We start from the raw sequence: 13,969 nt of genomic DNA on the forward strand, positions 1-13,969 counted from the left end.
ATAAAAGGCTTGTGCTGTCATGACAAAAATCCACTGTCAGCACATTTTACAACAGATCCCACAAGTACAGCTGGATGTGGTCTGGTTTATACAAAGCCGTGAAGTGACTGCGTCCAAGGCTGTGTCTCGAGGCTGGGGGAGACAGGCTGAACTTGAGACACCAGAGAAGGAACGAATTGAGTTTAAAAGCTTCAAGGGAGTTTCACTGTCTTTTTCAGATGTTGGCTTACAGTGTGCCTGGCGTAGTCCACTGTAAGCCTGGCTCAGCCGCTAGCACTCTGCCCTCAGGATCAGAAGGTTGTGGCATCAATTCCCAGGCCAGGACTTTGAGCTCACAGTCTAGGCTGACGCTGCAGCCCAGGGCTGGGGGAACGGCATCAGGCTCCGCCACTGTTAAGTGCTCCGTGTGAAGGGCACTGTGTAAATGCAAGTTGTTGTTGGAGCATATTTAAAGGCCCTTTCACAGAAGGCTTCCCCCACACAGAGACATGTGGAGTACCTACCTCCAGCACAGATACTTGAGGGTTCCGCAGCTAGAATCTCAATGCACGACTTCTTCAGGATCTAACCATCGGGAGAGAGAGAGGGGGAGAGATGGAGAGATTATAAATCAGCAACCCGTGAATAATTCTCCCTTCATCGCCAGCCCTGTGCAAACTATAATTACTCAAAAGCACTGCCATGTGTAGGTCTGCTGGTTTGGTGTGTGTGTGTGTGTGTGTGGAGGAGGGAGGAGGGAGTACACTCAAGGAATGATAAGATTCTGGCAAAGACTTATCTCCGAGAATAGTGGAAATAATGAAGAAATGGAACATCTAGCTTGGCTCTTATTAGTCACCCTCTCATCTCTGGGTCAAAAAGTTTGTGGGTTCAAGCCCCCCAACAGGTCAGGACTTTGAGCTCACTTTGAGTCAGGGCTGACGCTCCCAAGTGCAGTATTGTCGGAGGTACTGTCCTTCGGATGAGAAGTTAAACCGAGGTCCCGTATATTCTGGTGGAATAAAGGTCGGGTTTGGTAGATAAGTGATTTGGTTGTTGGCTTTGTCAACCTCTACCAAACAGGTGACCTCTCCACCCTCTCTCTCTCTCTCCCTCTCTCTCTCTCTCTCACTCTCTCTCTTTCTCTCCTCCCAAGTCTCCGATTCGGGACATTCGTAAACTAGTTGGGTCCAAGTGTGTCACAACCTGCGTTCGGCGATTGTCACATTCACGAAACGCCAAGAAAAATGGAACCCCAAAAGCCGGGGAGATCTCGGCAGGAGGAAACGTTAGCAATGGTATGGCGAATCGCTTTCTGCGGCTAATAATCCCTTACAAAAATATCATTAATTCGGTCCCACGACTGTGGGACGCTGCTGTGCGAAATTGCCTGCCGTGTTTCACCCACAAAATACAGTCGATTCACTTTATAGTATACTCTGTAAAGCGCTTTGAGACGTGTCAACTTGACAAGGCGCCGTATCAAATGCAAGGATTATTACGATGGTTGTTATTATAATTAAATCTAGTAACCAAGTGAATAGCAAAACCTAGGCAGATAAACTATTCTGTCTATTTAGTTCCTGAAGCCTAAACATTCTCTGGAATGCTTAATGTCCTAGCATGAAAGGCGAGTACAGTGTTGCTTCCTTGCCTCACTCAACACTGCCTGGCGTAGACATGCCATAAGCCAGCAGCGGACGTGGAGAATTTACTGCCCTTCACGCCATCCTTTCCCCTCCCCTGTGTTGCTCGCTGGCTGAGCTCAGTGTTAGCGCCTGCCGATTAATTCAAAGCAGCTGCAGCAAACTTGTTGCCCACAACCTTGGGGTCACCTCACTGGGGAGTGCGCAAGGCCAAAGGCAGGCAGGCAGCAACTTACAGAGTCAATGATGTCCTGCAGGGCTTCGAAACCATCATTAACTGGGAATACATGGTCCTTGCTGTCTGCGATGCGTGCCAGCTACAGACCGTGACACAGAAACAAGAGACAAGAGAGAGAGAGAGAGACAGAGAGAATAGATGTCAGCACATCTTGAAATATTTAGTTCCTTGTCCTTTACGAGCGCTAACAAGGGAGAGGCAAAGCAATAGACAGGAATGCATGATTCGCCCACGAAGTACAGTCAATTCACTTTACAGTATGTCCCGTGAAGGGCTTTGAGACGTCTCAAAGATGTGATAAGGCGCTACATCAAATTGCAAGGGTTATTATTATTATAAGTTGACCGTTGGGTCAACCGTTGGATGAACAGAGAATTGAGGAATGAATGCACACAGTATTTTTGGCTGCCACTTGAATGCAATGCTGGTTCCCACCCAAAGTCTTTGGCATCCGTTCCATTTCTCTTCCCCCGGTCATGCCAGCCCACAGGTTTCGCTCGCAAAATATACAGTGTATGCTGCGAAGTGCGTTTGCTCTCCCGCCCTCTCTCGCACGTTGGCTCTCGATCACTTTCTCACAAGCGCGAGCTTTTTGGGGCTTTTTGGGGGGCTGGAGGGGAAGCGGTTTAAAGGAAGCGCTCAATGTGGTTTACGCATGAGTGTGAATCAGAGCAGCAACACCAAACTGTTTGGGGAATCGAAACCCACATACCTGGGTTTCATTGAAGTCTTTGACCCCGACACAATAAACCGTCGCTCCTAGAGTCCGTGACCGATCAGCCTGGAAAAGCAAAGAGACCCAGAGTCATAATAGCTCAATGGCACGTGGAATTCGGTAGATCAGTGGTTAAGAGCACACGCCTCGCAAGCAAAGAGACCTGGGTTCGCTTCCCAGGCGGGCAGGGCGAAACCTTCCGCCAGTTTCCTTGCTCCACGCGCCTGTTTACCCGGCAGTAAGTAGGAACCCGGTTGACACATCGCTTTCCGGGGGTAATAATCCCGCACAAATAAATAATGAAATGATTTTGTCGCTCAATCCACGACTGTTTGTGGGGACGCTGCTGTGCGCAATTGGCTGCTGCGTTTCGCCCACAAAGTATACAGTCAATTGACTTTACAGTATATCCTGTGAAGCGCCTTGAGACAACTCAATAACGTGATAAGGCGCTGTATCAAATGCAAGGATTATTATTATCATAAAGCCATGTGCACCAGCAATGACATGGGAAGGAGAGAGACTCTGTATCTAACCTCTCCTCATTACCTCTGATAATCCTTCACCTCATTCAGCCCCTAATCCTCTCCTAGTCAGAGGAGCTTGTGGAATTTTCTAACTTCTGCCCAGAATCTGGATTTTATCTCCGCGTTATCCCAGATGCTGGAATGTGCCTCCTTTACACATGTCCTTACATCTCAGTATATGGTTTCCATTGTGGTTGCCAGGAGAAAGGGGAGGGACACACATCAATGAACCTCGCAGACCACAGCCTATGCTCTATAAATACCATGTGCCCTCAACACTACCTTTAACCTGCTCCCACCCCCTGGAACTCCATCCCACAGTCCCTCCGCCTTGCTCCCTTGCTTGCCTCCTTCAAGGCCTGTCTCAAGACCCTCCTCTTCGACTGTGCCTTCAGCCAGCCCCCCCCGTCCTCTCTGCCCTCCACCCCTCCTGATTTCCCCCCCCCCCCACCCCCAGTCTAAATCCCTGACACAGGGACATCCTCCCGACGTGAAAGGCACTTTACAAATGTAATTTTGTATTGTATTTACTACCAATATTTCTATCTTAAAAACTTTATGAGACCAAATGGGAGATTGTGCATTCTGTCCAATTAATCTCTCTCCTCTCCTCTCCCCCCCAGACCGGAAACTCACCTCTTGCTCGGCATAGTAGAAGAGGTTTTCCATCAGCTCACCGTCTGTCAGCGCGATGATGACACTGGCCGTTCTGTAACCTGCTGCAAGGCGGAAGGGAAGGGAGCAAGGTGAAGTGGTTTCAATGCCGACAATCTGACATCTATGAACAAGCTGGATGTTTGTGGTAAGCAGTGTAGGAACTAGTACAAGCAAAAGGCTTGACGGGCCAAATGGCCCCTCCTGACCTGACAATTTGTTTGATTACGCGTTTCGCCCACAAAATACCCCAGTCACTCCACTTTACAGTGTATCCCGTGAAGCGCTTTGAGACGTCTCAACGACGTGATAAGGCGCTGTATCGAATGCGAGGATTATTATTGTTGTTACTATGATTACAATGGAGCCGTAGGAAGGGGTGAAGTTGTCGTTCGAACAACTCCAGCTCTGCACTCACCTTCCGTGCTGCTGTAGTAGATTTGTTCACTTGCCTGAAAGGAAATACAATGAGTTACTCAGAACTGCTAATGGGAGAGAGAGAGAGATGCAGCTGTTCATCTCTGTGTGATAAACCCTTGGCACAGTGCCAGTTTAGCTCTATTGGTCGCGCTCTCACTTCTGGGTTTGAAGGTGGGTCCAAGCCCCACATTGGGACATGGAGATTCAGACTGATACTCTAGAGGTGATGGGGGCATCTCATTGCTTTGGGTTAACCCGACTGTTCCACTGGATATTAAAGATCCCATTGGCGTTATTTGAAAAGAGATGGGAGTTTCTCTCTGCCGGTGTCCTGACCAATAATCCCCCCGGATAGAAAATAGTCATTTGATTCATTGCTGTTTTGCAGGATGTTGCTATTCACAAATTAGCTGCTGTATTCGCTTACAAGTTACAGTCACTACACTTTATATTGTCCAGTGCCTTGGGACGTGAAAAGCGCTATACAAATGTAATTTGTTGTTGTTTACAGTAAATCCTATGAACATATTGAGACATCCTGCCAAAGGGAAAGGCGCTATATCAAATGTATAGATTATTATATTCTAGAGGGCCAATTTTTCCCTTTTCTCTGCCTCCTCCTTCCCAGACGCTCTCTCTCTCTATATTTCCAACCAGCCACAAGCACCGAAATGTCTTGAAATATGTAAGGTGTACTGTACCCTTTCAAAACCCTCGTGCATATAAGTATCTCCTCCAGGCTGCACTGTTTGCAGTTCCTCCAATCCTTGTCGAATTTTTTCCCTGTTTGTTTTTTTTGGGGGGAGGAAGTGGGTGGGGAGAGAAAGGAAAATATTAAGTATGAGGATCCATCACTTTTTGGGAACAAAGACATTCATCTCATCCATCACTTAAAACGTCTCTTTTAGGTCAACAAAACCCAAATATTTACTGTAGAGGAGAAAAGGGAATTTCTCACATTGACTTGGCTCCATAGCCCTGCTCCCCCTCTCTCTCTCTCTCTCGCTCCCTCTCCGTTCCATTCTCTTGAGCACCTATTTTGGAATATTTCCTATTTCCTCATTCTTTCGGGTACATTTGATTATTTTACCTTTTGTTTTATCACGAGCGAGCTGGAGTATTTTTCTTCAATTAAAATGTACACTGCGAGACCGCTATAAAAGTAAAAACCTTAATTTGGACAGCCGTCAAGCACACAGCTGCTGGGAGGTGATGGTGTGACAAGCGGCCAATGTCAAGGATGTCAGGCTTGCAAGCCAACTTTTTCCGCTGCCAAAATGCAACAGCAGAAATTGAAGGAAATATCACAGTTCCTCCAATCTGTGTTAGTCAAGAGATGGAGGCTCACAGTCTACCCATGCCTGTGACCAGGAACCCAGCTCCAATGTGATTTGCTTTCAATGTTTTATCATCCAAAGGAGAGATGAAGGAACCGTGTTGAGCCCCAATGATGGTGATGCTGAGTTCAGGCAAGTGGTTTATCTTGGCTGAGTGAACAAGCCTTGGGGAAGGGAGGTCATTGGGCCAATTGTTGCCAGATCAACTTGGCAGCTCATGGCCTTTGCAACGTGTCTCAATGTTTTGTCTTGGGCTCCACTTCCCTCAGCGCAACATGTACATTATAAAAACTTTGACATTGTCCACTGAACCATGGATTGCCTCTTAATGTAAAAGCATCCATTTCATAATTCGTGAGAACCGTCATGATTGCTTCATAAGGCTGAAACCTTAACCCTGTTTCTTCTAAGAACATAAGAACATAAGGATTTGCTGGCAAAAGAAGACCAAGGTCCATCTGGTTAGCTCATAGTGGGCTGGAGATTGTTCTCTGGTCAGCCGGGTGTCTGACACACGCAGAAACCCATCACCGTTGCTTAACAGTCTCCAAACCCAACTGAGAATTCCAGGCCTCCCACCTCCACATGGGAATCCCAGAGATAGCTGGTTGGAATGGAATGCGCTCTCTCTCTCTCACTCTCCCTGGAGGAATGCCTCCCGCTTACCTAATTCCGGAAAGTAATAGGCGCAGGTTGGCGAGAGCCAAGGCCTGAGATGAACCAAGCAATTGCTGCGTTCACTCATTCACACTCCCGCGCAGACACACCAATTACACACACGCTAATTCTTTGATGGTTGCGAAATGCACCTGGATTTTGTTCAGTGAATTCAAACCTCCTGGTACCACTTGTTTAATCAGCACAAAGATACAAAAAGCCCTCTTGCTCCATCACCCTCCCGGCATCTGTCTCGAATCACAGTATTCTGCTGCACTCTTAATGAACTCCTTATAGACTGCAACCTCATCCCACCATCTGGTCACAGCCTTAGATCTATCAAAGCCGATCAGGGGCATCTGATATCTATTGTGAACGGAGTAAAGGCCTCGCATCAAACGGTCAGGAAACATCCACGTTGGCAGTGGGGATCCAATCTTCAGTGGAGCTAAGTGGGGAGCTGGGCTGGGCTGTCATCAGCAGTGTCCTGGAGTGCTGTGGACCTGCCTGGCTGAGGAACCAAACTAGTGAGAGGGACCGACACAGAGAGTGGACTCGATTCTGATACTCACTTGCGAAGCATCCCGTCTTGAAGCCATTTCAGCTCCAACAAGACCCCTCTTACCTCCTCTCCAAGGAACACTATATAAATAGAGTAAATCTAGACCGAGACAACATTTCTGCGCATCGGAGCCTAATATGTGAGCTGTACTTGGACTCTCTCTCTACTTCTACCTCAAGACCCTTAAATGGTTTGTGGGACACAGCTGTGCGTAATTGGCTGCTGCATTTCATCCACAAAGCACAGTCGATTCACTGTACAGCGAATCCTGTGAAGCGTTTTGAGGCGTCTCGAAGTCGTGATAAGGCGCTGTATCAAATGCAAGGATTATTATTATTATTTATTCTAAGAACATTCAGCCCCCAAAGGGGGTGTTCCTGAAAGCAACCATTTTAATTTTCACTTCATTGATCCAAAACGCTTCTGTCTGTTTAAAACGCTGTTTCTTCATAGCGTCGAGCAGGTTTGGGAGCGACTCACCGATCCTCTGTTAACTCCATTAGAATCGTGCCTCTGGTTGAGAAGACTATAAACGACATTCGGAGCTGGGGGCTGAAAAACAGGGAGGGGGGGGAAAGATAAAGCAACACTCATGCTACACAGAGAAGAGGGGGTGGCGGGCGTGGGAATAAGAGACTTGAACAGGGTACGATGAGCTCACGGCAAAAAGTGGCACATTCTCGGCTATTTGGTGTGAGACAGCGTTAGTTCAGACAGCGTTTTACCTGATAAACTTGTGAGCCAAATGATCCACGAAGAAATAAATCTCATTCCAGTGGTGCTGAACGCTGCCGGATCTGAAAGGGAAATTCACATGCATCGATTAGCAACAAAGTGATAAGGCGCTATATCAAATGCAAGGATTATTATTATTGCACATAATGAGGGTGAGGGTTATTCCAACAGTGTCATTCAGATCGTGGACAAACCTGGCATCTCTTGGCTGTGTTATGTTGGCCTTATTATTAATAATAATAATCCGTGCATTTGATATAGTGCCTAATCAAGTCGTTGAGACGTCTCAAAGCGCTTCACAGGATGCACTGTAAACTTAGTTTATTTCCTGCCAATTCAGACTTAAAATGCTTATTTCACTGAATAACCAACTGCGCTTTCTATTCAATTTATTCGGGGGGGGAACTAAACTCCACTGGATACCGTATTTGCTCAGTTTTTTATTTATTGTTCATCCTCTGTCCGGTTCCCATGACAACGCTGTATTTTCCATCTGTCTGCACTTAACGCATGTGCAATTCTGATCATTCCAAACCTAGATGTGGCAGATTGGCTCACGCTTTTCACCACTTGTCATCCAAGAGAAAAAGGAAAATAAGGGGGAGAAAATATTCATCCTGGAAATGGCGAACTTTTTCCCTCTGTTATCTCTTGGCCATTTTATAACCTCTACTGGAGCCTGTGCGCAGTTCTGCGGGCACCAGTTGCGCTCTAATAGCCACGAGCCAATATTACAGCCAAGCTCAATCCAGACACCAGAGACATTCCTTCTTGCCCTCAATGACGTGATTCCATTAAGTCGATTCCATTCCTTTCCTGGCCCCAAATCCCTTCAGTATAATGTACTGAACGCTTTTCTTTCCCCCAATGTACAAGGACTAGCAAAGTTCCAGGGCACTCACTGCTGATGACAGCACAGCCCGGCCCGGCTCATCGGCAGGAACTGGAAGGGCCGACCAGTCACTGGGGTGCAGGGAATCTGCCCCCTCAGCTTCTGTTAACCCCACAGCCAAAGCCCTCACGGGGAGGGTGGTCCTAGCTACACGAGCACCAGGAAAGCTTGCCAGACAGTGATATCAATGGCCAAGCTATGCAATTTAAGATGGTTAGACTCCAGCAGTTACCCCATCGCACACTCTGGGCTCCCCACCAAGCCTTGGCTCTTGCAAACCTGCACCTAATACTTTCCGGAACTAGGTAAGCAGAATGTGACCCTTCAGGGAGAGAGAGAGAGAGAGAGAGAGAGCGCAGTCCATTCCAACAATCTATGTCTGGGATTTCCATGTGTAGGTGGGAGGCCTGGAAATCTCAGTTGGGTTTGGAGACTCTTAAGCAACGGTGATGGGTTTCCGTGTGTGTCTGACACCCGGCTGACTAAAAAAAAACAAGCAAAATAGTAGATTAAGGTCCAATCCCTGTAACGTGTGACTGAGATTCACTGGTAAGTGTTCACTCAAATTTGCCTTCTATGGCCTTTGATGAAGTCCAGTTGCTGCTTCAGTATGTTAAGGTTAAAGGGAACGTGACCTTATCACTGAGCTCTTTTTTTTCTCTGGATATCTCCTGAAACGCAGACTTTGAGCTCATGGGGTGTAGGCTGATGTTCCCACACAGTGCTGCTGTTTGTGAGACATTTCTGTGCCTCTGAATACAGTCACTGCACTTTATCAAACATTTCCTTGGCGTTATTTGAGACATTTTAACATTTGTAAGGCTCTGTGTCAAATGCTTGGTATCGACAACACAAGGCAAATCTCGTATCTCCCTTTACGTGGGTCGGGGTGTTTGGTGGAGGGTCTTTTACATTGTCCAGATGTGAAGAAAGGAAATTTTCAGCAGTGTTAAAATACATCATTTATAGGTCAGGATACAGAACACTTCACCAATGGTGGGGAATTAAATGTAAGACAGCGCCCCCTTCAGGCACTGTTAATGAACTTAACCAACTCAACTCCTGTGTTGAGTATATATTGGGTTTATCAGTGGGGGGGGGTGGGGTTGAGGGGGAGGAAATGGTGTTATACCTCTATCTGCAATAGAAGACCATTTATATCTCTCGCTCCCCCCGGTCCACAAACCCACTGGACTATTTGTTAGGTCAGGGTATCAAGAGATACGGAGCAGGGGCAAGTAATTAGATTTGAGACACAGATCCATAGAATGGCGGAACAGGCTCGAGGGGTTGACTAGCCTACTCCTATGTTTCCATGACTATGTTCACCTTCGTTGAATTCCAGCAGCAACTTGTATTTACACAGCGCCCTTCACTTGGGTTAGCATCTCAGAGCACTTCATCCCAAACCCTAATTCCCTGGAAAATTGGGAATATTCAAACTCCCTTTACTACTCAGACAGGGCTTGGACATTCTGCTCTCTGTGACAAGCTGGTCTGGATGTCAGTAAAATAAAAATCAATCCTTGCATTTGACACAGCGCCTTATCACATCTTTGTGACGTCTTGAAATACTTGACAGAATATACTGTAAAGTGAATTCACTGTATTTTGTGGGCGAAATACAGCAGCCAATTGCGCACAGCAGTGGATTGAGTGATCAAATTATTATTATGATTTATTTATTTAATTTTTTTGAAGGAATTATTGCCCACAGAAAAGCGATCCGCCCATTGATTAACAACCGGGTTCCCACTCACTACTGGTAAACAGAGGCGAGTGTGTGGAGTAAGGAAACTTGCCCAAAGTTTCACTCTGCATCAAAATCAAACCCAGTGCTCTAACCAGTCAGGCTACAGGACTCCCCCCACCCACTCGATGTTAAATCGAATAAATCAGCTTCCTTCAGATAAAAATCTCCAAAGTATCTCACCGTCTGACTTCATGCACACACGAAGGCAGCGGAACAAGAGGCCATGGGCTCAGGGTTGCAAAGGGCAATTTCAGGAGATGTATTCCCTATCCCGAGGATGACAACTGATTGGAATGGGGTTACCAGGAAGGGGGAATGAACCCAAAATGCTAGAGTCTTTCAAGAGTCTTTTTGGAGGAATGTAGGCCAGGTATCCTGGACATAATGGAAACATCTGTTAATTGATTCTATTCCACTCAATTAAGCGCAGGATACAAATGTGACGGTGAAGAAGTGCTGGCAGTCGTGTTTCTGTTTGCTCGCCACATGGCTGCTGAAACTCAGTCCAGATGGGCAGAGAATTAAAGTTTCTATTCTATTTAATCATGAAACAGCTGAATTCTTTGGCGTTCCCAGCGATTATCATTGGAAAGAATCAGATGAAAGTACCTTTGACCATCTAATTTGATTGGAACCATTCAGAAAATCAGCCACACTGTCATTCCCATTACAACATTAACTGCGGAGGTTTCTGCAATGACTCCCAGTGTCCTGGCCCCTACCACCCTTAACCTGGTAACCCGTTCCAGCTGGTGGTTCCTCCTTGCACGGAAGGAAATCCTCACACCGACAGAATGATGTCCAAATCGTTCAATGCTTCAGGCCCATTACCTGGCGGGATCTTTTAAAGTTGCAAGCTTCTTCGAGCTGACCTGCTTTCTTCCTCGTGTTTGGCAGACACGGAAATAACCAAGAATTTTCCTTCAACTATAGAGTGGAATTTTTTTGTTGGCAATGTCAGCCATTGAGCAATACAGGAGCAAGCAAAATAGGCTCAGTTGTCTTTGATGTCTTGGATTAGAATCATAGCCCAAAAGGAGGCCATTCAGTTCACTGATTCCACTCTGGGTCTCAGAACAAAATGTCCATTCAATCCCCCTGCCCTGCCTTATCCCCATATCCCTGCAAACCCCTATTTTTCATTACGTCGAGGCTTGACTATGAAAACTCCCTGCTTGTCGGCCTCCCCAACTCCTCCCTCCACAGGCTGCAGATAATCCAGAAGTCTGCAGCCCGTGTCCTCTCCCGCACCGGGCTCCGTGAGCCTATCACCCCCCTCCTCGCCCGACTCCACCGGCTTCCCATCACACAGAGGACGAGACGAGATAAGGCACTGTATCAAATGCATTGATTATTATTAGCATCATGTACCTGTCTACTTCCCTCTTGAAATCCACAATGGACTCTGTAAGGAACTTTAGGGATTCCTCTTTATGGCTGTGAGGAAGAGGGGAATAGGAGAGGGCAATAGAGGGGTATCTGAGAGGGGAAAACTGGGGGGGGGTCGGGGCGGAGGCTCTTGTGGAGAACAGAAAGCGCTGTCTTCTGAGCAACTCAATGACCAAATGCAGAGTGTAATCTGTGTAGCAGCGACTCAGTTTGTTCAGCTGATCGCTTTGTTCTTCCTGCGCTCCTTCCAACGCGAGACAATGAGCTACAGTTTAGCCACCCTACTGCGCGCCGTAAATATCCCATTCCCCGCAGAATTCTTCTAACCAACGCATCCCCCGAAGCAGAGCTGCCCTTCTATCTGCTGTGAGCCACAGCATTCGGAACAATCGATAGACTGTTCCTCCAGCTCCACTGATTGATAATCCAGCAGCCTTGTCCCGCGATCCTCCCCTATCTGCTTGATGCCTGCAAGCCAGATGCTAGCTTCTCCCGTCACGGCCTAGACATCTACATAAGCCACTTCGACCTCCCCTCACCACCCCACCCCTACCCCATTCACAGAGGCGTTTGGTCATCGACAACAACTTGCATTTACTCAGCGCCCCTGACAGAACGCTCGACGGGGTGGGGGGGGGGAGGTGAGGGTGAGTCGTGACCTGAAGCTTCTCCCAGTCCGGTATCCTGGCTAAATCTCTCGAGCAGGGTCAGGCACTGTCTGTTTCGGTTCCCTTCACATTGTTACACTTGTAAATGTGGACCACATCTTGTAACTTGAAGGCAGGAGGATGGAAGGGGAGCACGGCACTTGTCTACTCTTGTTCAGGTGGACCTCACAGTCTAAGCCGGGGGGAACACTCCACTGTCGGGGCTGCCGTCCTTGGGATGAGACTCTAGACCGAGCTCCCCATATTTGCCTGATTGGGCGGACGTTAAAGATCCCCTGGCGCTCTTCCAAAAGAGAAGGCAGTTTCTCCCAGATTTTCTCCATAAAATCAGTCAGTGCTGTTTGTGGGCACATTGCTGTGCAAATTGGCTGTTGTATTTGCCTATAAATGCTTCACCGTAAATCCTGCAAAGTGCTTTGGGATGTTTTGACAACATGAAGAGGTGCTACATCAATACAAGGATTATTAGTATTATTAGTATTATTATTATATACCATCACACTAATGCCTCCAGTAGTGTTTGTGACTGACTGACTGACTGACCCACTTGGGTGACTTTGGGCGATAGGGATATTTCTATTGTAGTTCCAATTGTTCTCTGCTTCTGGAGCATCTGTTTGCTAATGATTGTTGCATCCATTTGCCTGTGGCATCTAAAGGAATGGGATGGTGGCTTCGAGCCATGAATCATGTTCCCCCAGCCAACTGGGAGAGATAATAATTGGAAGACTACAGTAGTACACTACAGTAGATAAGCCCAGAGCATCTGTTCCCTGGCAAACTTTGAAGGATCTCAGAATGTGCACTGACACCCCCAGGCTGACAATAAATCTCACTCAAAACTCCCTCAGTGTGTTAGCCTGGCTCAGTCAGTAGTTCGCTCGCCTCTGAGTCAAAGGTTTGTGGGTACAAGCCCCAACGTCAGGACTTGCAATCACACAGTCTAAGCTGACGCTCTAATACAGCTCTGGGGGTGTTGCATTGTCAGAGGTGCCGTCCTTTGGATGAGATGTAAACTGTTAAACCTTCTGCCTGTTCATGTGGCACAATTCGAAAAGGTAAGGGAGTTTCTTTCTCTCTTTCCCGGTGTCCTAGGAACAGAGGAACAGGACCAGGCCATTCAGCCCTTCGAGCCTGTTCCGCCATGTAATTAGATCTTGGCTGATCTGTACCTCAAGTAATCCTTTCAATTCCAATTTCCTGCTTTCTCCCCACATCCCTTGATACCCTGATCTACCAACAATCTGTCAACCTCACTCTTGAAGGTGTGGATGGATTCAGCATCCACGGCCTTTTTGGGGGAGACAATTCCAGATTTCTACCCCCTTTGAGTGAAAAAATGGTCCTGATTTCAGTCTTAAATGGCCTGGTTCTAATTTTCATACTATGCCCCTTGTTTTGGATTCCGCACCAGAGGAAATAGCTTCTCTCTATCTATCCTAACAAATCCCTTTACCATCTTAAACACCTCAATCAAATCCCCCCTCAACCTTCTAAACTCAAGGGAACACGATCCACGTTTACACAGCCTTTCCTCGTAACTTAACCCTTTTAGGCGCCACAAACAGTTGTGGATTGAAGTGACCCAATTATTATTCATAACCTTTTGATTCTTTATGGAATAATTTCTCTCCACTGAAACGGAGAAGTGAGAAGTGGATTGACAAGGCGGAGTGAGGTGGCCTCTCTCGCTGCAACAGCAAACCACAGCTCTGAATGTACACTTGTCAACTTTGCAACACAAAGACCAAGAAACCGAGGTTTGAGAGGTGTTAGCTCAGCCCCTTGGCTGAAACT

General features: G+C 47.1%; 1 protein-coding gene across 1 annotated transcript in view; it reads right to left on the reverse strand.

Moving 5' to 3' along the window:
* Nucleotides 1–13,969, reverse strand: part of LOC103190268 (ANTXR cell adhesion molecule 1) — a 40,583-nt gene that overhangs the window by 21,985 nt on the left and 4,629 nt on the right. Inside the window, exons 2-9 of the mRNA XM_007910987.2 lie at nt 7,461–7,532; nt 7,216–7,287; nt 4,881–4,962; nt 4,178–4,211; nt 3,742–3,824; nt 2,576–2,644; nt 1,862–1,942; nt 504–564 (exon numbers count right to left, since the gene is read on the reverse strand). Of these exons, the coding sequence (XP_007909178.1) occupies nt 504–564; nt 1,862–1,942; nt 2,576–2,644; nt 3,742–3,824; nt 4,178–4,211; nt 4,881–4,962; nt 7,216–7,287; nt 7,461–7,532 (554 nt within the window). The remainder of the gene's footprint in view (nt 1–503; nt 565–1,861; nt 1,943–2,575; nt 2,645–3,741; nt 3,825–4,177; nt 4,212–4,880; nt 4,963–7,215; nt 7,288–7,460; nt 7,533–13,969) is intronic.

The sequence above is a fragment of the Callorhinchus milii genome, unplaced genomic scaffold (assembly GCF_018977255.1).
Source record: "Callorhinchus milii isolate IMCB2004 unplaced genomic scaffold, IMCB_Cmil_1.0 Scaffold28, whole genome shotgun sequence".
Classification (NCBI taxonomy): Eukaryota; Metazoa; Chordata; class Chondrichthyes; order Chimaeriformes; family Callorhinchidae; genus Callorhinchus; species Callorhinchus milii.